Raw genomic sequence first — 25,403 nt, 5'->3', positions numbered from 1 at the left:
GTTTTCCTCCCTGCTGTCATCTGGTGGATTGAGATATCGTATCCAGGGGACACTCAACGCTGCAGTTTGAACGAGCAGCCGATACAAACACAGACAAAGACGAACCTCCACTCCACCTCCCTCCGTGCATTAATAATTGATTTAAATAAATAAATAAAAAACATCTTCCCTTCCTTTGCGATCAATTAACCCTCATTTCATTTATCCGTCTCTTGGAGTGAGCCACTCAAACCAGGCGAGCTCGTGCCATTATCACAGCAGTGCCCTGAAAATAAACTGACATGATGTGTGTGTGTTTCCATGGCGACCACGCCAACGTCTGTTACAGTTTTCCCAGTTCCTGTCTACATATATAATTACTACCACTGATCACAGCACTCAAGGCTGCAGAGAATGAGCCACGTCGAACATTTGTGATCAGACGCTGCTACAGGTGAAATGTAACATGAGGTTACACGTATGTGCTGATGCACGTGGAAATAAAGCTGCTTACACTGTGAATCAGCATGAAATTAGAGAGTAAAAGCTGTTTTCTCCACAAAATTAGATGCTGTTATAACATTTTCTACTAAGTTGGTTTTAATTAGTTATTGGTTGCTGTGAAAACGGGGGTGAAACGTCATGATTGACATCTGAGACGAGCTCCTGATTGGTCGGGTGTGTATACTCCTCATGATCACGACTGTACAAAGTCTGGCTCCAAATGAAATAGTCAAAAGCACAAGAGGGCAGCGTCCGTATCTGGGATATTCTGGCTTCAACAGGAGGAAGTGGAGAGAAGATAATGTTTAAATAATTGTGTTCTCAGACTTCTTGCTTCATTTTAAGAGATTTGACAGCGTATTTAAGGAATTTCTCTGGAGCAGAAAGTGGCCATGCATGAACATGAGGAAAGTGGTGGTTTGCTGTTCCCAGTGCTGAGGCATCTGCCCCTAAGAGACCCCCATCCCCTGGTACAGTGAAGAGCAGTCTGCAGTGGCTCCCCTCCCCTCTGGTTCCCTGCTTATCCACCAAACCATCTAAACATATGAAGGCTCATCCAATTATATTTCACCTTCAGCGCACAGAGAGGAAATTGCAGGACTAACAAGAGTTTCTCAAATAAAGCTTCAAATATTTGTCTAAATCCAAAACCGAGCTCTGCCAAATTTATTTGGAGAGAATGGATGGAAAAGGGGGGGTTGTTCTTATATTAGGAGATTTGTGTTGCAAGAATGCAAGTTAGATTTTTGAAGGATGTGAATCATGTTGAAATGTTGTGTAATGGTTTTGTAATATGAGGGAATAAAACCTGTAATTTAACTGGGAAGGAAACTGGGCTGTGTCGTTTCAATGAACATGGACTGAACGAGATGTGCAGCAGCAAAGAGGCTGATTCCGTTTAAAGATTTTACAAAGATTCCACTGGACCACAAGCACTTTATAGAGAGTTGGTTTAAAAGAGTCTGCTGCTTCTATTCTGTCTTAAAGCTTCAAATATCAGACTGTGAGGTGCGTCCTGCTTTTCACAAGATTCAGGTGAAAGGGATCTATGGAAGAAATTGAATATAAAACAAAATTGAACAAATTGTTGTTTTCTTTACCCTTGAATGGTCTCTTTATATTTGAATACTTTATATTTACACCAGTCCTCTCTACGTTGGCCGCCATGTTTTATTACAGTAGCCCAGACTGGACCAACTAAACCCCTTTTGAGTTTTCATGACAACTGAAGGCTGCCGCAGGTTCTCTGTCATGCATTCACCACTAGATGTCACTACATTCTACACACTGAACCTTTAAGCCAAACAGATAATCAAGGAAATAAAATGGAGTTTAGCTAATAAATCTTCTATGATCTCAAACAATGTATTTTGGGGTTGTTCAAACAAACCTTGTGAACATTATGATGAGCACATTGCATTTATTTTTCCATCAGGAAGAAAATATAATGCAGATTAAACGATTCATCTATTCTAATATCAATATATTTCTTGGTTTGACAAAAAACTAAGTTGAGAGTGGATTAAATTGTTATGTTCTAATATTTAATGGATGAATACAATTTAAATAAAATGTAAAATTAATGTATTTCATAGTATATTATACAATATTGATTGCAACATAGCATGTGTGTAAGCAAAGTAAAAGTAGGATGATTGTTCGACGTGTTGAATCCAGGCAGCTCCGCTTCACATTCAGTCTCATCCTCTGCATCTGTCCCTCGTGTTGTTGTGGTGATGCAGGGGATCCGCGGTCATGAGCTGGGGATAGCCTGCCTGCTGAGGGGGGGAAACGCACGGACGTGAGAACCCCTTGCAAACCCCCCATCCACACGTCATGGAACATTTGCAGGAGAGGGACCACCCACTTTAAAGGCGTGCAGCGGGGAGCAGACACAACAGTGAGCTGTGGCCTGCACTGAACCCCGCAGCTCAGGTGACAAACACACCTGCAGCCGCCGCAGCTCCTGCACGCGGGGGCACTCACGCACAGTTGCGGGGGTTTTAAAGGAAAACAAAATGACGCGGAGCAGCAGAGACTCAATGAGACGCCACACGCGCATTACGTCATCACGCAGATATTTCTATATGCACGAGAGGGAGGATGTTGTTGTTTACCTGCTCCAGATGTGCGCAGCTGGAGAGCAGAGGTCGTTTTTTTTTAGCGCCGTCAGCCGATACAACGACCCGCGTAGTTGCGGTGCGGTTGAAGATGTGTGCAGCAGGGGGCGCTAGAGAGACGCATTACCTTAGATGATTATAATTATGTTTGTTGCCAGGTAGGTTTTCAACATGCGGGGAATTTGCTTTGGTGTTTGGTGCATAACAAATACAGTGAATCGAAAAATAGGGGGGTGGGGGGGAGATGAAGCAAATTAAAATGCATGTATCAATCATGTATAGCTAAACTGATGGTGGAGGTGATGGGAGCAGGAGCCCGTCCCAGCGGACATTGGGCGAGAGGTGGGGTCATGAGGGCTTACATACAGAGACAACCATTCATACTATACAATAAAATTAAATATATAAAATAAAATGTCAAGACTTATAGAAAATATGCACAATAAGTTCAAGATTGTGCAGAATTTGTGACGTCCACGAGGGGGGTCAGTGTCAGTGACGGTCTTCCTGGCAGGATCACGAGGGTCAAAGCTGAGCTGATACAATCAATAATCAATAATGACGTATAACCTCATAGCAGAGTGTGTGAGTGAGAAGCAGCTGATCTTCTCTCTGAGCCTGTTTTGAATTAGAATCATATTAGATGATTTGAAAAAGATGCTCGACAGCTTCATTCGTTTTATTTAAAAATTCCTCCATAGTGCATATAAAACAAATCACCACATTCATCAGACCTCGTAAAAAAATCTCGTAAAAAAAAAATTACAGAAAAGCAGAAAACATGTAACACAAATCACAACGTATAAAGAATGTTTTCATCTTTCATGATATAAAGATCACATTTGTCTGTAGATTAATATTTATCTTAAAATAATTTCTTAAATTTTAAAAGCTATAGAGCTGCAGATAAATTATTGTTTAGTCCCTTCATGTCACAGTTTGTATAAAAGACAACACGCCCCAAAAACAAACACATTCCCCCCCACCCCCCAGCCTCAGATTTGAACTCATTTCAGGACAGATGAATGTGATTTCATGTCACAGCTTGTGTTCGGTGACTTAAACACGAAACGCTGGTTCCCCCTCCGGGCCTCCAGCTCCGCCTGTTCCTCTTCAAGTGATCTGGTTTCCCTTTAAGTGGCACCTGTCAGCCTCAGCGTCCAGGCCCACTGGCCCGGCATGAAGGCCAGCGAGGGCAGGAGGGCCCGCAGTCCGCTGGGCTTCACGGGCTCCCACTGCACCGAGCCGTGGCCGACCAGCACCACCTTTTGTAGAACAAAGGCGACACGTGAACGAGGTCGGCATGTTGACACAGAGGGAGAACAACCAGTCATACTCGTTTTGCCGGTTATTGGATCTTCGAATTGCGGTTGGACCATCGTGCCAATGTACTGCGCCGCTAATTAAATACCGAACACTCGTTTCTTTCACCACTAACATGATGGAGGTTGCAGCTACTGTGAAAGCCACAAGTAAACAGATTCATTTATTTATTTATTTAATTAATTTATAGTGTAACATCTAAAACATTTGTACAAAAAAAAACTAAATATTCAAATGATTCATTTAAAAAAGCGATTATCAGCTTCTACAATATGAGATCAATCAATGAATCAATACTATTTATTAATAATAATAATAATAATAAAAAAATAAAAATAATAATAGGTTGAGTGAGTCAGCAGTAAAAAGCTGTTTTGAAACATGTAATTATTGTTTAAGTCATAGAATTCATCACATCTAACAGATATTCATATAAATGAATGACATTGGTTGTAGCTGCCTTCAAAAAAACATTTCAATTAAACACTAAAACCTTTAATGCTAATTGATCCCTAACATCTTCATGGTTAAAAAGACAGTTTAATTAGCACGAGAGTAAACAGAAGAACCTTAAACTGTATTTATAGAAAATAAACACCTTCTGTTAAACTCTGTGATGTCATAACCCTGAGTCTGACGGATACTTGTTAAATCTCGTTAGTGATCGCTGCTGGACAAATGGAGACATTATTTATCTTTTCTTTAAATGGAATTTCTTGGTATTGATCAGTTTCCGTAAAAAAACGATGTAGATATATGTCTTACCTGAGTCAGTCCTTGTTTGACCACAGGATCATGTAGAATCACAGATCCATTACTGGGCCAATCCAGAAACATGGCAAAGACGGCCTTTTCCTGTGGTCTGGCTGTGTACCTGTCGAAGATCAAATCTCTATTTGTTGAAACGTGCAGTTCTTTTAACTCCAGTGTTGGTTTTGTGAGTCTAATCACTGCAAACCAAACATGATGCACAAACACAGATGAGGACCCACCAGACGTTTGCGGTGCCGTTGTCTTTCTGGACTCTCCACGCGGTCGTGTTGTAGATGGCCTCCCCGTTCACCTTCAGCCACTGACCCATCTGCCTCAGGCGCTCCTCAAAGATCGGGGAGATTCTGCCGTCGTGTGTGGGACCGACGTTCATCAGCAGGTTTCCCCCGCAGGACACAGTCTCTACTAACGTCTGACACACATAACAACACATACTCTCAGTCAATTAGTCATAAATGGCATTTTAATAAGACTTAATAGAACTGAAAATCTTCGGGTTTTTGAATTGTTGATCAGAAAGCAATTTAAAGACGTTGACAAGCTTCTAGGAAATCTCTAATGAGCTTTTTTCACTAGTTTCTGACATTTCTTTGACTTTGATTGATTAATGGAGAAAATAAACTGGATGAGAGCATATTTGTATTTGTGTTCTTAATAAGAAACATGAAAAAACTTAAATAATGTGTGAGAAACCGAATCTTAAAGAGGACCTTCTTTCTCGCTCGTTCTGAAGCTTTCAACCAGCTGCTGCCTGGAGTTGTTAGGTTTTAATTTCATTTAACAGGGGGACTGTTGGGCTACTAATTAAAATATATAAAATATGTTGCATTTCTGATAGTTTTAAGGTCAGTTTTATAGTTATTTGTCTCGCCCCAATTTTTAATTTCTTCCAATAATCCATTTAGTTCCACCCGATGCTTTTGTCTCAGCTTGAGCAGTTCAGCAGTAACACAACCTCTCAAAGGTTAAAGGGATTTTCCACTCTCACCGCCACGAGCTGCTCTATGGTGAGGAAGTCGCTGAGCGGAGCATTGCGTCTGTAACCCCAGGACTTTGTGTCAACGCTCATGCAGTTCTCCCATTTGTGTTTGAGCAGGTGTCCCGGCTGGTAGCGATCATTACAGGTGTAATATCCACCGTGGTTGCAGATGGTGCCGTAACCCCACCGATCGTTCGTCACCACGGTGTCTCGCACTGGACTGTGGAAAAAACACACACACAAAAAAAACACACATTTAACCAGTTACGTTTTCATCTATAAAGGATGAATTTGTGTTTTTTTCCTCCTATTACCTGTCGTTATAGAGCCAGGCTAAGAAACCAGTGCTGTTCCAGTATGTGTCAGGTGCATCCCCGTCCCCATCGGACCACAGCAGCTCTGGTTTGTACTTGACGATGAGCTCATAAAGCTCGGGCAGAGTTTTACTGGTTGGGAAGAAGTTTGTTTTGAATTTGTTGGCAGCGTCCTGCTCATAGATGGGATTAAACCACTCGAACAGGGAGTGGTACAGCCCTAAACGAAGGTCACTGTTAGCGCGGAGGGCGCTCGCCATTTCCTCCACCAGGTCTCTTTTGGGTCCAACATCCACTGCATTCCAGTTCCAGGAGGTTTTCGAGCCCCATAGTGTGAAACCTAAGAATTAATTAAAAACAATGCATCTTATATGTGGTGGAAATAACAGCAATAATACTCCAAATATGTGGGATTATGTTTGACCCTGCCCACAGACAGAGCCTATTGAATGACAGGATCACACACTGCACCTTCATGGTGTTTCGTGGTCAGGACGATGTACTTCGCCCCCGAGGCGGCAAAGATGTCCGTCCACTCTTTGGGATCGAAGAACTCGGCGGTGAACTGCGAAGCGAAGTCTTGGTACTTGAAGTCCGGAGGATAATTCTTCTGCATGAAGTCAACGTATGGCTTCAGTTTTCTCCCCTGCCAGTACCACCTGCAACAGAGAGGCAGAGCTACTTCCTCTACGATCCGGCTCTTCTATGAGTATATGAGGATATAAATGAACATGTTTGATGTAAATTGGAAAAGGCCGGGAGAGGAAATAATAGCAAAACTTACCCCTAGCAATGCTTTGTAACAATGTTTTACGATGGTTTATACTGTTGATGTGTATTAAACAGAGAAAAAGCCAATAACGTGTTTTATCCATGGATGAATAAACATTAAACATGTTTGAATCCATTTCATTCCTTTAGTAGCTGTTCTGGAGCTTTCAGTCACATGATCTTCCTTAGCAGAAGGTTCAAACCACTGAAACTATTACCTCTGTACATTTCTCCTGTGTTGGGGGGGGCGGTTGAGCAAACAAGTTTAAAACCTGTTCTGGAGCTTTGGCTCGTCAGGTGATCAGACTTTACAGAGACAATGGGGGGGGGAGTGCACAGAAAATATGAAGTAAAATACAATAACAAATGTGCAGCTCCACCTGCTGATGAAGACCAATGGCTGAAAGCTCCAGAAAAGCAACTGAATGAAACTTATTTGTTCTTGATTGTTTCTAGAAGGTTATTTTGTTACGCTGGTTCAAACTTGCCCCAACTCCCAACATAGTTTAACCAAGTCCCACTTAGTAAAGTATTTTACACTCTGGTACAATAAGAATATAATCAATGAACGTATAATAAGGTTAAACCATGTTGACACTCACCAGAACCACTCGCTGCCGAAGCTGGGCACAGAGAAAACCCCCCAGTGGATGAAGATCCCGACCTTCACCTGGTCGAACCACTCCGGAAGTGGCCGGGAATCGATCGACTTCCAGTTGGGCTCGTACTTGATGCCTCTGGTCCCGCTGGTCCCGCTGGTTCCGATCACCAGGACCGACACCAGCAGGAAGCACACCGTTAAAGTCCCCATGTCCGGAGTCCGGAGGGGGAGCGCTCGATTAGACGACCCGAGTGGAATGAACCTGCAGGAATCACGTGATGGAGAACACCGTGTTTTGCAAGAAGAGTCACATGATCAACACACGCGACGCGGAAGTGAACACAAATGTATCGTTGAAGCGTTCGATTTGTTCAATTGTTGATTCCGCCGTCCAGTTTCAACCAATCGGAGTTGAGCCTGAAGAGAACCCCGCCCTCCCGGCAGACGCCGCGTTCTAAACCTCGCGCGCCAATTTTGCACATGCGCAGTTTGAGTTTCTCAACCGGAAGTGGGGAATGTTTTGATTGTGAACATGCAGGGTTTCATCGACTGTCACTGTCACATCTCTGCGGGGGACTTCGACAAGGTATTTAAAAACATTAAAGTAGTTTATATAAAATGTAAATGTCCCACGTGGTGTTCACTGTTCTCTTTTAATCGCCAGGACTTAGAGGAAGTGGTTGAGAACGCTAAGAAGGTGAGAAACCCTGTCAGCTGTTACTAGTAAACAATAGAATAGTTATTATTGTACATGTCAAGCTCATTCATTGGCTGTTTCCCGCCCTCAGGCTGGAGTGTTGGCGCTGTTAGCCGTCGCAGAGCATGCTGGGGAATTTGAAAAGATCATATCCTTGTCTCAGAGGTGATATGATTACAAGATGGATCGAGTTAAACGTGATGGGACACGTTTAACTAACTAATCTCGTTCTTATTGTCGTAGGTTTCCAGGTTTTATCTTTCCCTGCTTAGGAGTTCACCCGGTTCAAGACGTTTCCCCGGAGCAGCAGAGAGGAGCTGCTCTTCAGGTACTGACCACTTTCCAAGGGTCGGTTCATTCAAACCACTGTGTGATATCGAACTGTACAGCAGGTTAAATCAAAAGTACCTGAACAAGCAACACTTCTCTGAAGAAATAATATCCTCATCATCACTCTGGATAATCCACAGAACTAGTTTCAACTTTTATTTGTCATATGCAGGTGAACACGCTCAGCTCAGCAGTGCAATAGTTAAATTAAAATAAAAGCAAGGTAGAAAGAGCTTCATATGAAAAAGAGTCAAATACAAAACTAAAACTATACACATTCAAAGGTGCATTGTGACAAATGAAGTAACAACTTTAACTGTATGGAATGTGTGTGTATAGTTATTGCACAGTGTGTGTATCCGTTGTGTCACATTTTTCCTAATAAAGTCCAAACAGGCAGGAAGACAGATGTGCAGAGAGTTGTTAGTCATGAGTTGAATGAAGTTTAGGAACCTGATGGACTAAACTGAACTAAAGACATTATTAGAACTAATGTTGATTGATTTATTTTTTAGAATAATGGGGGCATCCTTTCTAGAAATCCATGCTGCTTTCAAGAAACTTTAAATGCTCAATACTGTGAGCACCACACACGTCTATTCACCTCCATTGAACTTGCACAGGGACATACATCCTCCAAACTTGAGATAGTGTAAGTGCAGCTATCTACATGGCTCAGTCAGACTAGAAGTATTTAAGATAATGTTTTTTTTCTGAATCAACAATTGGAAAGACAACACTGCAATTCAGTTGATAATTTATGATTTGTGTAACTATCATTCTTGGAATGAAATATGTTTTGTTCTTTCATTTACACAGGATCTAGATGCAGCTTTACCGATCATAGAGAAATACAAAGACCACCTTGTGGCTATCGGGGAGGTAAAGATTCACTCTGTCGTGACTTGAAGAGCAGTTTTCTGTCTGGGTGTTATTTTACATTTATGTTACAGTTCACTAACATTTTTTTTTTGTTGAAGGTTGGTTTGGATTTCACACCCAGATATGTCAAAAGTGAGACCGATAAAGACGGTCAGAGGCAGGTCCTCATCCGTCAGGCGCAGTTAGCCAAGGAGCTGGACCTCCCTCTGTGAGTAATACATGATATAAATACATAAATACTGCTTTTTTGATCTGTGTCTTAAATTCCACTAAAGATATACTGTAAACTTAACTTAATATCTTGCAGGTTCCCATAATAAGTGTGTTTTGTTTGTGATTTATTTCTAGAAATGTTCACTCACGGTCGGCAGGACGACCCACCATCCATCTCCTAAAAGAACAAGGTGAGCAGTTTAGTTTCTCAGCTGATCTTTGGATGAATCCTTCACCTGAACGTTAGAGAAGTAAACTGCAGTTCCTCTGAAATGTCACTAGGTGTCGAAAAAGCCCTGCTCCATGCTTTCGATGGGAAACCGTCTGTTGCCATGGAGGGAGTGAAGGCTGGCTATTTCTTTTCTATCCCGCCGTCCATTATTCGGAGTGAACAGGTACAATAGAGCATTTTTTTAATGTCAAATTGACACTTTATTCAAACCCAACCTGCTTTACAAGGTCCATCAGTAACACAACTCACCCACAGATTCTTATTTTGCATTTAAATCTCCAGAACGACTGTTAATATTTCACTGATATAGTTAGAAATGACTTTAATATACTTGTTGTTTGTATGTGAAAATTTCTAGGTCACACACATGTTGAGTTTGTGTTCACTGGCTGATGTTATCACTGTATATGTTAATGATTGATGATTGTTTGTTTGTGTGTGTGTTTTTTTCCACCAAGAAGCAGAAACTTGTGAAACAGTTGCCGTTGGAGAACATCTGTCTGGAAACGGATTCACCTGCTCTGGGTCCTGAGAAGCAGGTGAGATATTTTGTGCCTCAGAATAAAACAAATGCTGGAATCCAAACTCAGTGTATTTACCAGTAATTGGTGATAATATCAATATTTTCTTTAAGTTCTGACCGTCATATTCTAGAGTGTTTTCTAAACGTCCATACCTTTCCTTCTATATTCATATTTTTACATAAATGACTTAAATCTGCTCTCGTGTTTTTGTTCTGTGTCGTGTTTGCAGGTGAGAAATGAGCCCAAAAACATTTCTGTTTGCGCCGAATACATCAGCAGAATTAAAGGTGTGTCGCTGGAGAGGGTGATGGAGGTAACGACGCAGAACGCCCTCCAACTCTTCCCCAAGCTGAAGTCGGCCATCAGACCCTGACGCAGCCTTTACCGGTTAATTTCACCGGCCTAGAATTTATTTAATTATAAAACCGCAGCTTTCTGTTATCATCACGATCTATTTAAGTAACATAATGAGGACGTCAGATTGAACCTAGAGGCCCCGAAGTGTAAACAACTCAATAAACCAGCCATTGATTCCTGAAATTCTTGAATAAATAAAGATATGACAACTATTTTAACACACAAGTTGTGTATTTTTCATGTGTGCGATACATCAGAGTCATCCAACCATTCATAAACACTGTGTCATGTAACAGCAGCTTACTGACAGCCATAATTCATTTAAACGTTCATGTCAGTATGAAATATATGATCACAACGTGCCGCTCTCCTCATTTTTACACTGAGCATCACCTGATCCAATCAGAGCGGTGATATCACAGAGTTATTTCCCTGGTCACTTGCTCTATTTATTTATAAGTGTTGTTGCTCTTCATAATTAAAAGGTGACTCATCTTTCACTTAACATCAGCAGCTGAAGCCGAACTTAACGGGCCTGGATCGGTCACAGCTCACAGTGGGATGAAGTATTGCTGCTTTCAAGTGCTCCTCACATGCTCCTATCTTCAAGGTGTCATTGAACCGTAAATGAAATAGTTTTATAAAGTTTAAACGAACTTGATTGAACACAGGCTCCTCAACATGTCCAGTCCCAAAATGTAAAGTCGATTATTTGCCCTGAAAAACCTCCGGCAGTGTGAAGAGACACAGCAGAGGAAGAAGCAGTGATTCATGTTCCTAAAGTAAGAACGTTTACTTATTTTCCAGGAAGCTGAATGTTATCCACATGCAGTCAGTTTGCAGTTTATTAGGAACACACACTCATGTAATCTAATAAAACAACCCTGCTGTAAATCTTAACCCTCATGAAGGCTTTAATGTTACGTTTTTGCTGGAACTGTTGCAGAGAGGTGTGAGTATTTGTCCATATCAGCGAGGACAAGCTGAGTTACAGAAATACTTTATTTTTTGACGTAATAAGCTGGTGACTGAGAGAAGTTCTCAATACTTAAATGTTTCTACATTTAACAAATGAAATTAACTGATTTTATTTTGTCCCAGTTTCTGCTTTTATAGTTGTTTCTCTGTGAACAAATAATTGTAAACAATCTTAAGCCTGGAGATGGTTTCATGTTAGCATTTAGATAACGAACAGTATTTACACCATAAAGACAGAAAGGCAGATTGATGTTTGTACAACTAAGCGACATGTAAATCTAATATAAGTGTTTTGTGTGCCAGGATGACAGAATCTGTAAATTACATTTATTTCATATTTTGAGTTGATTTTAATCTGAAAGACACATTTCAGAATAAAAGCATTGTGGTTTTTAAGTACAACTCACTTTTACTCTTCTTGTTGAAGGTCTTTCCTGATACTTACAGCTTTTAAACTACGCAGGTAATCCTCTTGTTAAATATGTTTTTAAAACTTACTACTTCTGAATCAAACTTAATTTGTGCTCCCTGGGAATTCCCGGGTTGCTCTTGAACGCAGCACGTGTGCAGTTCAGGGACCGCCCTGCGGGGACACGTCAGCTGTGACCAGACACTGACAGGCTCTCACACCAGTTGATGCTCGGAGTCCTGCGGCTGAACTTTGCCTCATTGGCCCGAGTCGGTGCAGCTTCGCCTCGAGGGGACAAGTCGCGTGTCGTCGCTCGAGTGCCGGAGCTGAAGAGTTGAGAAGAAGAAGTGAAATCCAGGTGAAGTGAAGCTGCACGATGATCAGAGCTGGTTCCCAGAGCTGAGGGAACTTCTGCTGGTGAGTTCCTTCTCTCTCTCTGTCTCTGTCTGTCATTTAGTCAAAGTACATCCAATGTTTGTTTATTTATTCTCTCAGGTTTGGTTGTTGAAATTCATCCCAGTGCTTGTTTCTGACTTTCTGCTCTTATCACCCAGTTAACATTACACTTGTATCTGTGTTTGACTGGGTTGTTTTGCACCAGCATGCTGTGGATGTGCAATCATGTTTAATCCAACAAGCCTGGGAGCATAAACTGATGGTTTCTCAAACATCACACACAGATGGATGTGTATTGATGCCAAATTGGGAAATGATTGACACATCACAACCTTAAAAAAACCACCTGTTGCTCAGAGATGTGTCTGTTTGTCTTGTCCCTGCAGGTCTGAGTAGGACAACACCATGACAGGGGACGCTGTGGTCCGGAGGGGTCTGACCTGGGTGAGGCAGGCGGCCTGCAGAGCCCCACCAGGCGTCCTGACCAGCCCTGGGAGCCGGAGGCCGGGGAGCCTCCATCACGCCGGGGGGTCAGCGAGGGTGAGCAGTGGGCCGTGATTTGCCCGTCATGCTGCTGCAGAGCGGTGTAGCGTTTCACAAACACGCAGCCCAGATTCCTCCTCTGTCTGTTTCTGCCAGCGTCACCTCATCAACACCCACAACAGTGAGCGGCTCCGTGAGGCGGGTGATGCTGGAGGACAAACCACAGGGATTCAGCTGATGTGGGCGTCTGATAGGAGTGTTTGACCAAAATAACTTCATTGTTGTTTTTCCCACAGATGTTTTTTCTCTCACCTTGCAAAAGTCCTCCACCTTGAAACTTCTCTCACTTCAACAAGTTAAACTGTGACATGAAGGTTGTGTCGCCCTCAGATTTCTCCTGCGACCACTGATTTGAATTATTGCAGGGCACTAAATTACAACTAAAATCTCAAGTGGACGCATAAAGTTTACAACAGTTGCTGCTGAGACTGTGTCTGACCTTCATTAAGTGAGACGCCCTTGGTCCAGACACTCTGTGGGATTAGTTGTCCGATAAAATAAATCCAATTTACACCCCCCTAATTCTGTGAGGTGCTGCTTTGGTGGTGCTGCGATAACTTTCTCATTCAGGCGCCTGTTGACCACCTTCATGCACGACAGCTCTGAAAATGCCTGTCTGTGATTTGTAGTTGATTTAAAAAAGTGACTGTTTAGGTCAGTTTTGCTTGAAATAATAGAAAAACTATGACTTGGCCGAATGACTCTGATATGAATCCAACGGGAAAATGATTTTTAAAGCGAAGGAGATGAACGGCTGACAAGAATAAACTCTACTAGTTAATCTCTCTTAAATAATAATGATGAATAATAATAAAATGTATTTCAAGGCACCTTTGTTAACGCACAAGGAAAACTTTAACAAGAATAATTAAAGTCAAACCAAATGTTTAAATCAATTCAGAGGTTCAGACGACTTGAAAAACATCCTGTAAATACAACAGTAGTCAAAAATATAGTTAGAAATATTAAAAGGAAAAAAAGTGGAATGAATAATGAAGTTTGGTTCTTTAATACAGATTTAAATTATGTGGAATCATTGTTTTCAGTTTTGTTGTATTTGTATGTTTTATTCTAAGTGTTTTTCTCTCTAACTGTCCCTCTGACCCATGTTGTTTTCCTCCAGGAGCCGTTGAGCAAACCTCAGGACGTCTGCGTCCACAGAACTACGCTTCACAGATATTCTACCATGGCAGCGTGTTTCAGCAACCGTTTCCCCGGCAGTGTAGACGGAGGATGGGGGCCCTGCCGCGGTGGACCCGGCGCTAAACATCTGAAGTACCACAGGGACTGGTCCAGTCGGCTGTTCTGCGGACACACCAGGTTGTTTAACCAGGACAACTCCACCGTGGGGCGGCTGACGTCAGAGGACATCGACAAAGCCAGAAACGCCAAGAAAACAGACAACAAGCAACACAAACAAGTGGTATTCACATCTTTTATTGCTTCATTCATGGCTGCACCTGCTGCGTCAGTGTTGCTCTGGAGCATCGTGTTTTCTTTTGTTTCAGCTCAGTGAACGAGCCCGAGAGAGGAAGGTGCCGGTCACACGCTTGGGAAGGCTGATGAATTTTGGAGGTACGTAAATGTTTTGATTCTATAGTTCAGAATCACAGAGCCCAGAAACTGTGTGTAAGGTAAATATTTACAGCTACTTCCAGCGTGCCCTTCAGCAAGGCGTCTGACCCTCAGTGGCCCCAGTGCTGTGTAACCAGTGTTAGATTACTGGCTGAGATCTTGATGAATGTGAAGCAGAGAGTTGCTGACAAGGTGCACGCTCAGCAAAACGTATGGAATCAAACAAAAACCTGAATCAGAGTTTTACATTTTTTGCTTTTGTGCTCTTCCTTTGATTGTCGTGGAGTTTTCTAAAAGATGACGTCCACTCTCAGTGTCTCTAAAACTCACTGATGTATTGTTGAGGTCTGACAAATGTTTCAAAATAAGTTCCTTCCTCATAAAACCTTTGAACCTTTCCTTTGAAAAACATTTTTTATTCTTTATTTTGAAATCAACCAAGTTTTATTGAGTGGTTGTCTTTGTGATGTTTAAAGCTTGAGCAGGAATGTGGACGTGTCACTGAAGTGCAACATCAGTTAGTAAAACTGTTTAAAATTATTTTCTTTGTCATTTCTTTAAGCTAAAATACCAAGAAAAACTCTTTCAGCTTCTTAAACTTGATCATTTCTCTTTTTCTGCTTTATATTTGAGCTAATTGATTAAATTAAGTTTGGAAATAGGCAGCAGATGAATGAGTGATTATAAAATCCTTAGTTTTTAATTCAGTATCCTGAGTCCTGATGTGTTTCTGGACTCATCTAATGTTGAGTTCACTCTGTTTCTTATAACTAAACAAATAAAATGACTCACAATCAGATTCTAAAACTTTTATCTACTCAAGATATTTGTGATAATCCTGAATGAATCATTTCATTAGTTGATTAAACAGGTTCTGAGATTGACGCTGGCAGCGCTGACACTCCCTCCAGAGCAGGATGTGGTCACAGCAGAGTTTACACGAAGCCACAACCTTTTATACATTTATTGTTTTATTATTCAACATGTTCCTTTTCCCTGGACATCAAAGTTTAATAGCTGAGAGGATCAGCCTTGATGACCCTGGGTCAGCAGCTCTGTGGAGAGCGGGGGTCACACTGTGAGAAGAGCTGCTCCTTCTCAGGACTTCGACTATCAACAGCTGAGGAAACGTGTCCGAGTCCCGGCTGAGAATCAAACATCAGATAAAACCTGTGGTCAGATATTAGCTCCTCCTCTCCTTCCTGCCCCTGACCTCCTCAGGACTCCTCAGACTTGTTTTCAGAGACTGAACCCACCTCTGGTTGCTGATTGCTGTTATCGCCTCCTTTTCTTGTTGCCGTTATCAGATCAGCTGAGAGAGTTTGTGAATCATTCACTGTTTTCATTTCTTTTTGCAGGTCTGGCCGTTGGACTTGGGATTGGGGCGATCGCTGAAGTGGCCAAGAAGAGTTTGAAACCACAACAACAAGGTGTTGGGGGGGGGAGGATGTTGTGTTAAATGGTTCATAATTCAGTTTCATGTCAAAAGGGTTAAATTTGCTTCTCAAAGGAAATTCTTTTATGTTTCTGTTTAACTGGAACAGTGGAATTAGCTTCAAATTCAATCTCACCGATAGAAAATTACTTTAAAACAACTTTTATTATGAAGATAAAGATAATAAGATAATCAGCCAGTTCAACATTAGGCACCAATAAGATTTAAAATAGTTTTTCACTGCAGTGAATGAAGTTGTTTGGTGACATCTGAGCATCGAGTATCAAGAAAAGTTGGTGTTAAATTCTTTGTCAGATTCTTAGTGTTTTGTTAACTTGTGTATCCAACAAATCCTGATTTAAAAAATGATTTATGCTCATTCTTGGAAAGCTTTTTTAACGTAAAAACTTATTTTATTGTATTTATTATATTATTATCATATTTTTTATTAAATTTAATTGTTTTTCATCGTTGGTTGAGTGTCTCTACAGGAAGTCCGGTCTCGCACTGGCACCAACATCATAAAATCAAATTAAATCGAATGGTGCTGAGAGTTTATTAAAGTATAATTTACATACAGTGTATAGAAACCATAGAAATCTTTATAACAAAGAGAATGAGGAGTTTGAACAACTGCTTATTTAAAACAGTTAAATCACACATGCAACATGTGAGTGCAGGGTTCTTCTAGAGGAAGATTCAGGAATCATATCAGTCACAGTTTGGTGCTGATATGAAATAACTCATAGTTGCAGTGCAAGTCAAACAAAGTCAGTTTGATAATCCACCTTTGGACTTTGTTTTGACCAACACAGTCAGTAACAAGCTCCAGAGACTCATTATTAATTTCAACCAAAGGATTTCCACCTCATTACTGAATGTATTAATGAAAGATAATACAAAGTTTAAAGTCTGAAATTGGAAATATTTCTACTAATCTGTGCTTGATGTTAAATATGTTTATTCTTTTAGACGATAAGAAATCTGTCCTGAATTCGAGTGCCTTCCTCTCGGAAGCCAACGCTGAGAGAATCGTTCGGACGCTCTGCAAAGTCCGAGGTGCGGCTCTGAAACTGGGACAGATGCTCAGCATTCAAGGTGAGAAAAGTTCCCATTAAACACGAGTTTGTCTTCAGTGCCACGGCCCGAAGTAACGTTACATGACACGGGGACATCAGGACACAGAGGACATCTCATGCTATGGACAGTAAAGTCTCATGTGTCCCTGTAAGGTCCCTTTTACCAACGTGGAAATGTCATCACCGAAAATAAACCTGGGGCCAGCTGAACACAATAAGTGCCATAGCAGAGGAGCTATTGTCGGACTGAACAGCCTGTTTGCTGGAAACAGCACAGAGCTTCCAGTACAGTGTTGTCCACCCCCCCCTATAAATTGGCTAAATTGTTTTGAGACAAAAAACGTGACTATTATTATATATTTCATAAAAACAACTCAAAATATATTCCAATGTTTCTCTTTAACTGCCACATGTGGGAATAAGAAGCTTTTTCTGACAGTTTTGTCAAATTAATTAAAAATATTATGTTGCTGTGGCTCAGAAACAATGTTTATGCAACTTTCATGCAAATAATTGTTAGTAATCTATTTTTAAATATAAACAATTTAGTCATTTATGCTGAACATGGACCTTGAGGTGCGATTCACTTTTCAACTATATTAATATTATATTACATTATTACATATCTTTCATGCATATGTACAAAAAGAGCAATGAGATATATTATCTCTGCATCTACATTAATTTGGTTGATTTAAAAAAAAAAAAAGGTTTTTAATTAATTTATTCTTTCAGAAAAACTAATTCAAATATCATGAAGCACAAACTAGGACAAAGAAACTCTTGAGTTCCTTTAACAGCCATTTTGACTTTGACTGCACCCTCACAGCTAATTATCTATGACCATCATCAGCTTCCCTCTTCTCTTCTTGTTCCTCTCAGACGACGCTTTCATCAACCCTCAGTTGGCCAAAATCTTCGAGCGAGTTCGACAGAGTGCCGACTTCATGCCGACCAAGCAGATGACGGTACAGTTCAGATCTGTGATGATCAACCCACACTCAGTTCAGGGATGAGACGGGTTCTTCTCCCTCTGCAGAAAGCCATCAGCAGCGACCTGGGCCCAAACTGGAGGGAGCAGCTGGAGTACTTCGAGGAGAAGCCGTTTGCGGCGGCGTCCATCGGTCAGGTGCATCTGGCGAGGCTGAAGGACGGCAGGGAGGTGGCCATGAAGATTCAGGTGAGTGTGGAGATGAAACTCTGAGGCAACAGTGAACTTCACCATCACACCATCAAACCTTTTCTTTCAGTATCCTGGAGTCGCCAAGAGTATCGACAGTGACGTGAATAATATCATGACGGCGCTGAGTTTAAGCAACGTGCTGCCTGAAGGTAACATTTTATCAGTTTTATGATAACGGCTGCTTTTGTCTGGTTGTTGTAACGTCCTCTGTCGACGCACTAACCGGCTGCAGCCGCTCCGATGTCCTGATCCTCTCGTTCACAGGTCTGTTTCCCGAGCACCTTATCGAGGTCATGAGCCGAGAGCTGGCGCTGGAGTGTGACTACGTGAGGGAGGCAAAATGTGCCAAAAAGTTCCAGTGAGTCCTTCACGTGTATTTGTTCTACACATTGGGACACATTTCACAAATTCTGACTCCCTGTGGTGCAGATTGTTAATATCAATGCTCTCCAAACTTTTTGCCTTTAGCCTCTTAATATGGAGAAGCGTTTGTTTGCTGATATGAAGATCTTTTGTTTTACAGAATACAAAATACAGAAAAGATGTGCATTTTATGCTAAATAATTTCGATATAAGTTCTATATATTCGGTTGTATTTTTGCTTTCTTTATATTTATAGTGAAGTTTGTGCTTAAACTGTAAAATATCAAGGCTCGATTACATTTCATTGGGAATCATTGCCAAATTTTTGGTATATATATATCAGCCAATATAGCGTAATCACAAAATATTCACTCCCTAATGTAGGTATCGAATAGGGACCACAATCCATATCGGTCAGACTCTAGTTTGCTGACATGTCTCAACCTAAACTGTGATATCAGCTGTGTTGTACAACTTGTTTCCACTGCCCCCATGTGGCCAAACAAATGAAGTTCCTGAGAGCAGTTTTTAGATCTACAAACTTAGTCACGACCTTCGAGCCCAATGACCCAGGAGTGTTTTGATGCTTTCATGTTGGTAACGTGTGTGTTTTTAACTCTGTGGTTTGCGTTGCAGGGAGCTGCTGACAGATCACCCGTTCTTCTATGTGCCCGATGTGATCGACGAGCTGAGCAGCCAGCACGTCCTCACCACCACGCTGGTGCCTGGTTTCCCTCTGGACCAGGCCACCGACCTGTCCCAGGAACTCAGGAATGAGGTACGGACTCTGAACACCGCTCGCTGCCAAGACGCTTCATTCTCTGGACGTGGTCAAGGCGACGTGATAAATACAGACACACGCCGCCTCTAAAACCCCGGGAGACATGTCAGCCCATCGTGAAGCTCGTTTTTACTCATCGTTTGTGTCGTTCAACACGTTTCATCACTTCATAATAATTCAGCTCAATAGAGAGTGAATCCTTTTCCTTCTTCTCCTCAGATTTGTGAGCAGATCTTGAGTTTGTGCCTGAGGGAGCTGTTTGAGTTCAGATACATGCAGACGGATCCAAACTGGTCCAACTTCTTCTTTGACCCACAAACGCACAAGGTCACTTCACCTCGGTTTGTCAATAATAAACACACTGTTTGTACATTTAAATCTTTTCTCTAATTGGTCTGTTTTTCCCGTTTCTTGCCTTCAGGTAGCGTTGTTGGATTTCGGAGCGACACGAGGATTTGACAAAAGCTTCACTGACACGTACATCGAGGTGAGACACTGTAAAAACCTTCACTTACATTCCAACTATCTGTACAGTTTCTTTTTATTAATGCATATTACAAAAACCTTGTTTCAACAACGAATCATTTAGTCTTTACGTCACAAAACCTTCATTATGTGATATAATTCCAGTTTATACCAAAAACTAATGAAAAAATGTTTCTACATAGAGAAAAGTGACTGTATTTCATATTTTGAATGAGACATAATGAAAGTGTTTCATGAGATTGTAAGTATTTTTATTTAATGTGCTCGTTCTCACACCAGGTCATTAAGGCAGCTGCACATCAGGACAGAGAGGGCGTCCTGCAGAGATCCAGAGACATGAAGTTCCTCACAGGATACGAGTCAAAGGTAAATAAACATCACTGCAAACCACAACAAACTGTGGAATTTAAGCCAGAAATCCAATCAGTGTATTTCTCCAACCGCTTTGGTTTAAAGCCTGTTTATTATCATCACTAACTCCTCGTGTCTGATCCTCAGTCGATGGAGAGCGCTCACGTGGACGCCGTGATGATCCTGGGCGAGGCCTTCTCCTGCGAGGAGCCCTTCGACTTCGGAGCTCAGAGCACCACCGAGCGCATCCACAGCCTGATCCCCGTGATGCTGAGGGAGCGGCTGACGCCTCCTCCCGAGGAGACCTACTCCCTCCACAGGAAGATGGGCGGCTCCTTCCTCATCTGCTCCAAACTCAAAGCTAAAATCTCCTGCAAGAACATGTTCCAGGAGGCCTACGACAACTACTGGAAGGACGTGCACCGCCAGTAGAGCCCACTAGAGACGGGGTTTCCTGGAAGCGTGTTCCCACCCGGGAGTTTCCAGTGTTTTCTGTAGTACGTCGAACTATTTAACTCACACATTCTCACCTGTGAAGATATTTTCGTGAAGCCTGGAGCAGATCGTGTGTCCAGATCTTTTCACCGTCAGATTAACGTCTGCGAGTTTCATATGTGTGTTTCTGATTCCATTTCTCATCTCGACCAGGATTCCATCCACACTAACTCTACATTGAATATTATGAGTGAAGATTATCTGTATGTAGTGTTTGAATTTGTTGTGCGTATGTACGACTTAATATTTCTGTGCCCGTTTGGTTTGAGGAACCGGGGTTTTCAGTTTGAATACATTGACCCTTCATTAAAGATTTGGGTTTAGTGAAGTGTCACTGTTTTCTTATTCAAATCACTTTATTCTTTAAAATAAAATAAATATGATGTGAAATGATGTGTTTTCAGTAATTTTAAATAATATAAATCTTTTATTGTTTTGGCATCTTGTGCTCGAATCCAAAATACAATGTGGCCCAACCATAAAATTTAAAATGTTATTTCAATTGTAATAAATAAAAGAAAATGACTACACCATAATACTTTATACATTTCTGTCTAATACATCTAAGAATATTATAATTCTTCTAGTTTCAAATACTGGACAAATATATTTTATTTCACATTTCAGATTTGTACAAAGTTTCTTAATCTTGTTAGTTTTTCAAGGAGAAGTAGCCAAATTTAAGAAACCATTAAAGTTCAAACGTGACCATAACAACAACAGAAATACACATTTCAAAGGATCACAGCTCTAGGATGTTGTATAAATACAAGAGTAGTAAATATTAGCTGTACTCCAGCAAACAAATGTCCAGGACTTACATGTAAATAAAACCTGCAGGGGCTGGAACCATGTAAATAACCCAAGGGGGAGGAAACCATGTGTAATACATGTCAACAGTGTCAAAACTCCTGAAATGTCAAACTGCTGAGCTTCACCAGTCACTGTACTGGTATCTTCACCAGTCGCTGGTCAGATACCAGGTGAGTCGGAGGCTTGTGGAAGCTTCTGCCTCAGTTTCCTGCGTCATCCGTCCGTCTCCGCCGGCGACTCGGGACTGAAACACTCCACTTGGATCGTGATGCTGTGGAAACCGAACTCCGAGCGCAGGAGCTTTGTCGCCTTCGTGAGGACGATCTGTGAATCGGCATCTTTTTCTGACGACACAAATACAGAAACAGACATTTTCTTAGAGTAATGACTTTAAAATGATCCCGAACAAACTTCAGTGCTGCAGCTTTATCTTCTCTTCTCGTCTCTACACCACCTCTTGGCTGGTTTGGTTTTGACTTCATTAACCATTTGTGATTTTTCTTGCAGTTGCAGTGACTCTACACCACCGGCTTGTAGACTATCACTATTTTTCATATTTTTTATACTAATCTATATTTATGAATGACTTTTTTAATGCCACACCAATCTTTACAGAAGTCATGAATTCTGAGATATGACCGAGACAATCAAACATCCAGAACAACTGGACTAATTAACTTGCCGCTGTGCACCTCATGCACACGTCTTCCCTCCCGCTGTAGATAGGCAGTATTTGTTTTGGCCTTTACCTGTGACCACGTGGACTGATAGTAAAGCGTTGCTCATGTTGAGGCTCCACATGTGCAAACTGTGCACGTCCACGACTCCTCCGACGGACAGCAGCGACTCTCTCACGGCACTGCAGCTCATGTCCTGAGGAGCTCCTGCAGGAAAACAGAAGAAAAGTCACTGACCACAACAGAAACTGCAGGAACTGTTATAATGACGGTAGATGCAGTGTTTACCCTCCATCAGTATCCTGAGGACATCCTTGATGACTGGAAGCGTCGTCCCGAGAACGAGAACAGAGAACAGGAACGTGCATATTGGATCTGCTACTTTATATTCAGGCTGTGAGCAAAGTCAAAGAAATGATAAACAAGAAATAAGAAACCACAGAATAAAGAGTTTATTGCATCAACTCCACACGTGCTGATACACTTCTCCGACTAAACACATTCATCTTTCCGTCTGCAGCCTCAAATTTATCAAAAACGTTGATGCAACCATTTCCAGGGACTTATTTCATCATTGTGTTTCAGTTTAAAACAATAGAGATGATGCTCCACACGCTCTGACTTCTTGACCTTGTACCAACAAATAAAGTAATATAATAAAGATTTCACTCTCAAGCTCCACTTTCTAGCTTTTTCCAGAGCTTTCAACCACCTCCCACTGACTCCATCAGGTGGTGGAGTTTTCCTCCGTCCACACGATGCAGCTGAAAGCTCCAGGAAGCGTTAGAACAGTAAGTGGAGTTAATGCAGATCTAAGTACAACTCCTCATAAGGAACCACTGACCCAGAAGTGGATGACGGTGGCGGCCAGCAGGACCCCAACGCTTTGCAGCAGATCTCCCACCACGTGGATGAAGGCCGCCCTCACGCTGGCGTTGCCGTGACTGTGGCGCTCCCCGTTCCTCTGCAGCCGGCTGGTGGAAACCCCGTGGCTGTGGCCGTGTCCGTGGGAGGCGCCGGACTGATGGAGGATCAACACCATCCTGGGTAAAACAAATCAAAAAACACTTTTCAGAGACGTTTGATCACTTCTGCCTGCACGAGATTCCTTGAATTGACCTCGTCCCACTCACAGGATGTTGGCGCCCACGGCACAGCCCGACGTGACCAACATGATGCGACTGTCGATGTCGTAGTTTCCGTCTGAGATCCTCTGTGCGGCCGATAAGACCAGAGCTGCCGTCAAAGCCCAGATGGAGACGATGGACAACAACATGCCCAAGATCTCTGTTCAACACAACAACTGAGAGTCACACACAAAACACACAAAACAAGTCAAAATCATTTTGACAAGATCTCATACAGGGGGAAGAAAAAGGGAAATTTCATGAAACTAGGATCCACTTGACCGTCATCATCACTTTTAATAATAATATATATATATATTTTCTGAAAATGCCTCAGGTTCAACTTCTAAAACAGTTTTTAAACTACTTTTTTTGGCCAGAAATATTTAAAAAAAGCCTCAGCTCTGTTCATATTTAATGCACAGATATGAGACTGATATAAATCTTCTCATCTCACACTCTCTCACACTCACTCTCTCACACTCTCACACACACACACACACACACACACACACACACACACACACACACACACACACACACACACACACACACACACACACACACACACACACACACACACACACACACACACACACACACACGTATGTTAAGCTGCTAATTTAAAGGAAAGACCCACAAAGACATAAATAAAACAACTAAACCTTGTGAAATCTCTACATTGAACATCATTTCTCTCTTTCAAAACAACAAAGTCTACTCTACTGTGTTTTGACCTCACCCGCCCGATGCCAGCCGAAGGTCATGGTCTGCGTCCGAGGTCTGGACGAGATCCACAGAGAGAAGATGCTGATCAAGATGCTCCCGAAGTCCGTGAGGAGATGAGCTGCCTCCGTCATGATGGCCAGACTGTGGGCGGCGTATCCACCTGGAGAGGGGTTTAGGATTTTAGACGACTCTTGGATGTTGTGAGGGAATCTAATCAAATTAAAGACAAAGTAAAAACAATCCACTCAGATGTAACTTAACTCTGTAATACTCATGTTGTGTCTGTGAAAATATCTTTTATGAACAAAATCCTGTTCACATTGTAAATATTCTGTCTTCATTCTATATATTGTTTTCGTTTTTTTTCTATTTGACTCTTGGAAATTGTCCTTCAGTAAATATTTGAGTCACTTTCCTACACTTTCCTTTCACAGACAAAATAAAGGATATTTCAGGTCACGGTGAGTTCAAGATTAAAGCAAAATGTTGATGCAGGGGGTCGTTTACTTCATCTCTGATCTTACCGATCACCTCCCCGATCATGAACACGAGGGTGAGGGCGCCGGCGATGAAGAGTTTCCTCCTGGCCACACGTCTTGCGTCACTTTCAGCTGCCGGCATCGTGCCCGTCTCCTGGCAGAGCTGGTGAGTTTGGTGAGTTTGCCACAGATCGAGCGAACCAGAGGCATCTTCAAGGATCTCTGATCTGGATTCAGAGTATTTTTCCTCCAGAGAACTCGTCCTGAGGGAGGAGTGCAGTGGAGTAAATAAGTCCAGATTAAATACTGTACGTGTGAAGCAATAACTGAATTTACAAGAGATAAAAAGATTTGAAACAAACCGTCCGAGAGGTTGAGTCTCAATCAGAAGTTCTTTCTCCGAATCGGTGGATAACTCCATATCTCTTCAGGTGAACACACTTCACTTGTTCCCTGACTTTAAGTTCAACTGGTTTAAAGTGAAGCTTGAAAACCTGCCACCTGTTCCCACCTTCTGTCAGAGGAGGAGCATGAGAGCAGCCAATGGCAGCTTTCTGATCTCAGAGGTGCTGCTCACTGTTTATCAAAGGACAAACCAGCATTTCCAGTTTTACCAGTTTAATTGATCAGACAAATATTCAACTTTACAGAGGCAAACATGTAAAAGTAAAAAAAAAAAAAATCAGTACAATACCAGGGAATGTTGAGATAATTAAACAAAATATACAAATGTTCTTTTAAATCTTAAATCAAACAAAAAAAATAAAAATAAGACATTTTCCCATATAAAATGTCTTTAGGCACTTTTTTTGAATTAATTAAATACATCGTCTGACCTGCTTAATCCTGATGGAAAAAAAAAAATAGATGGAATAGATACAGATTTGTACAAATAAAATTAGATACA

At 41.7% G+C, this 25,403-nt stretch overlaps 4 protein-coding genes across 5 annotated transcripts; 2 read left to right on the top strand and 2 right to left on the bottom strand.

Moving 5' to 3' along the window:
• Window positions 1–3,250: 3,250 nt before the first annotated feature.
• On the bottom strand, window positions 3,251–7,681 carry fuca2 (alpha-L-fucosidase 2). The gene is made up of 7 exons (XM_035168387.2): window positions 7,364–7,681; window positions 6,462–6,649; window positions 5,991–6,330; window positions 5,686–5,896; window positions 4,919–5,109; window positions 4,692–4,800; window positions 3,251–3,868 (listed from the first exon to the last, which is right to left on the bottom strand). The coding sequence occupies exons 1-7, from the start codon at window positions 7,570–7,572 to the stop codon at window positions 3,737–3,739; spliced, it is 1,380 nt and encodes a 459-aa protein (XP_035024278.1). The 5' UTR covers window positions 7,573–7,681; the 3' UTR covers window positions 3,251–3,736.
• A 142-nt stretch (window positions 7,682–7,823) lies between these two features.
• LOC118116604 (putative deoxyribonuclease TATDN3) lies at window positions 7,824–10,819 on the top strand. 2 transcript variants are annotated; one of them, XM_035168389.2, is made up of 10 exons: window positions 7,824–7,948; window positions 8,027–8,059; window positions 8,151–8,224; window positions 8,303–8,387; window positions 9,209–9,271; window positions 9,370–9,479; window positions 9,620–9,675; window positions 9,767–9,879; window positions 10,178–10,255; window positions 10,470–10,819. In XM_035168389.2, exons 1-10 carry the CDS (start codon window positions 7,895–7,897, stop codon window positions 10,611–10,613), a joined length of 810 nt encoding a protein of 269 aa, XP_035024280.2. In that variant the 5' UTR covers window positions 7,824–7,894; the 3' UTR covers window positions 10,614–10,819. The 2 variants fall into 2 exon arrangements, with proteins under 2 accessions (XP_035024280.2, XP_035024279.2); XM_035168388.2 differs by having other exon boundaries at window positions 10,175–10,255.
• Window positions 10,820–12,159: 1,340 nt separating this feature from the next.
• Window positions 12,160–21,207, top strand: LOC118116588 (atypical kinase COQ8A, mitochondrial). The gene is made up of 15 exons (XM_035168368.2): window positions 12,160–12,401; window positions 12,767–12,920; window positions 14,047–14,346; window positions 14,432–14,498; window positions 15,857–15,928; window positions 16,906–17,031; window positions 17,895–17,980; window positions 18,052–18,192; window positions 18,263–18,344; window positions 18,460–18,553; window positions 19,195–19,336; window positions 19,559–19,666; window positions 19,761–19,826; window positions 20,105–20,191; window positions 20,324–21,207. Exons 2-15 carry the CDS (start codon window positions 12,786–12,788, stop codon window positions 20,606–20,608), a joined length of 1,791 nt encoding a protein of 596 aa, XP_035024259.2. The 5' UTR covers window positions 12,160–12,401; window positions 12,767–12,785; the 3' UTR covers window positions 20,609–21,207.
• A 58-nt stretch (window positions 21,208–21,265) lies between these two features.
• Window positions 21,266–25,015, bottom strand: LOC118116589 (zinc transporter 2). Its single transcript, XM_035168369.2, has 8 exons — window positions 24,859–25,015; window positions 24,542–24,759; window positions 24,031–24,177; window positions 23,295–23,448; window positions 23,006–23,204; window positions 22,450–22,555; window positions 22,234–22,368; window positions 21,266–21,828 (listed from the first exon to the last, which is right to left on the bottom strand). Exons 1-8 carry the CDS (start codon window positions 24,915–24,917, stop codon window positions 21,698–21,700), a joined length of 1,149 nt encoding a protein of 382 aa, XP_035024260.2. The 5' UTR covers window positions 24,918–25,015; the 3' UTR covers window positions 21,266–21,697.
• Window positions 25,016–25,403: the final 388 nt, after the last annotated feature.

This window comes from Hippoglossus stenolepis, chromosome 10 (assembly GCF_022539355.2).
Source record: "Hippoglossus stenolepis isolate QCI-W04-F060 chromosome 10, HSTE1.2, whole genome shotgun sequence".
Lineage (NCBI taxonomy): Eukaryota > Metazoa > Chordata > Actinopteri > Pleuronectiformes > Pleuronectidae > Hippoglossus > Hippoglossus stenolepis.
Note: the sequence above shows the minus strand (reverse complement) of the source record. Positions and strands in the feature narration are given on the sequence as shown.

Excerpts from the sequence above, each read along its gene's own strand:
- LOC118116588 (XM_035168368.2), top strand. The coding sequence starts at position 12,786 with ATGACAGGGGACGCTGTGGTCCGGAGGGGTCTGACCTGGGTGAGGCAG. Across the intron at positions 14,347-14,431 it reads ACAAGCAACACAAACAAGTG|CTCAGTGAACGAGCCCGAGA; the intron begins GTATTCACATCT and ends CTTTTGTTTCAG. Across the intron at positions 17,981-18,051 it reads TGCCGACCAAGCAGATGACG|AAAGCCATCAGCAGCGACCT; the intron begins GTACAGTTCAGA and ends CTCCCTCTGCAG.
- fuca2 (XM_035168387.2), bottom strand. The coding sequence starts at position 7,572 with ATGGGGACTTTAACGGTGTGCTTCCTGCTGGTGTCGGTCCTGGTGATC. Across the intron at positions 6,650-7,363 it reads TTCGGCAGCGAGTGGTTCTG|GTGGTACTGGCAGGGGAGAA; the intron begins GTGAGTGTCAAC and ends TCTCTGTTGCAG. Across the intron at positions 5,110-5,685 it reads CCATAGAGCAGCTCGTGGCG|ACGTTAGTAGAGACTGTGTC; the intron begins GTGAGAGTGGAA and ends TATGTGTGTCAG.
- LOC118116589 (XM_035168369.2), bottom strand. The coding sequence starts at position 24,917 with ATGGAGTTATCCACCGATTCGGAGAAAGAACTTCTGATTGAGACTCAA. Across the intron at positions 24,178-24,541 it reads CATGATCGGGGAGGTGATCG|GTGGATACGCCGCCCACAGT; the intron begins GTAAGATCAGAG and ends ACCCCTCTCCAG. Across the intron at positions 22,369-22,449 it reads CCTCAGGATACTGATGGAGG|GAGCTCCTCAGGACATGAGC; the intron begins GTAAACACTGCA and ends GTTTTCCTGCAG.
- LOC118116604 (XM_035168388.2), top strand. The coding sequence starts at position 7,895 with ATGCAGGGTTTCATCGACTGTCACTGTCACATCTCTGCGGGGGACTTC. Across the intron at positions 9,480-9,619 it reads AAGGAGCTGGACCTCCCTCT|AAATGTTCACTCACGGTCGG; the intron begins GTGAGTAATACA and ends ATTTATTTCTAG. Across the intron at positions 9,676-9,766 it reads CCATCTCCTAAAAGAACAAG|GTGTCGAAAAAGCCCTGCTC; the intron begins GTGAGCAGTTTA and ends AAATGTCACTAG.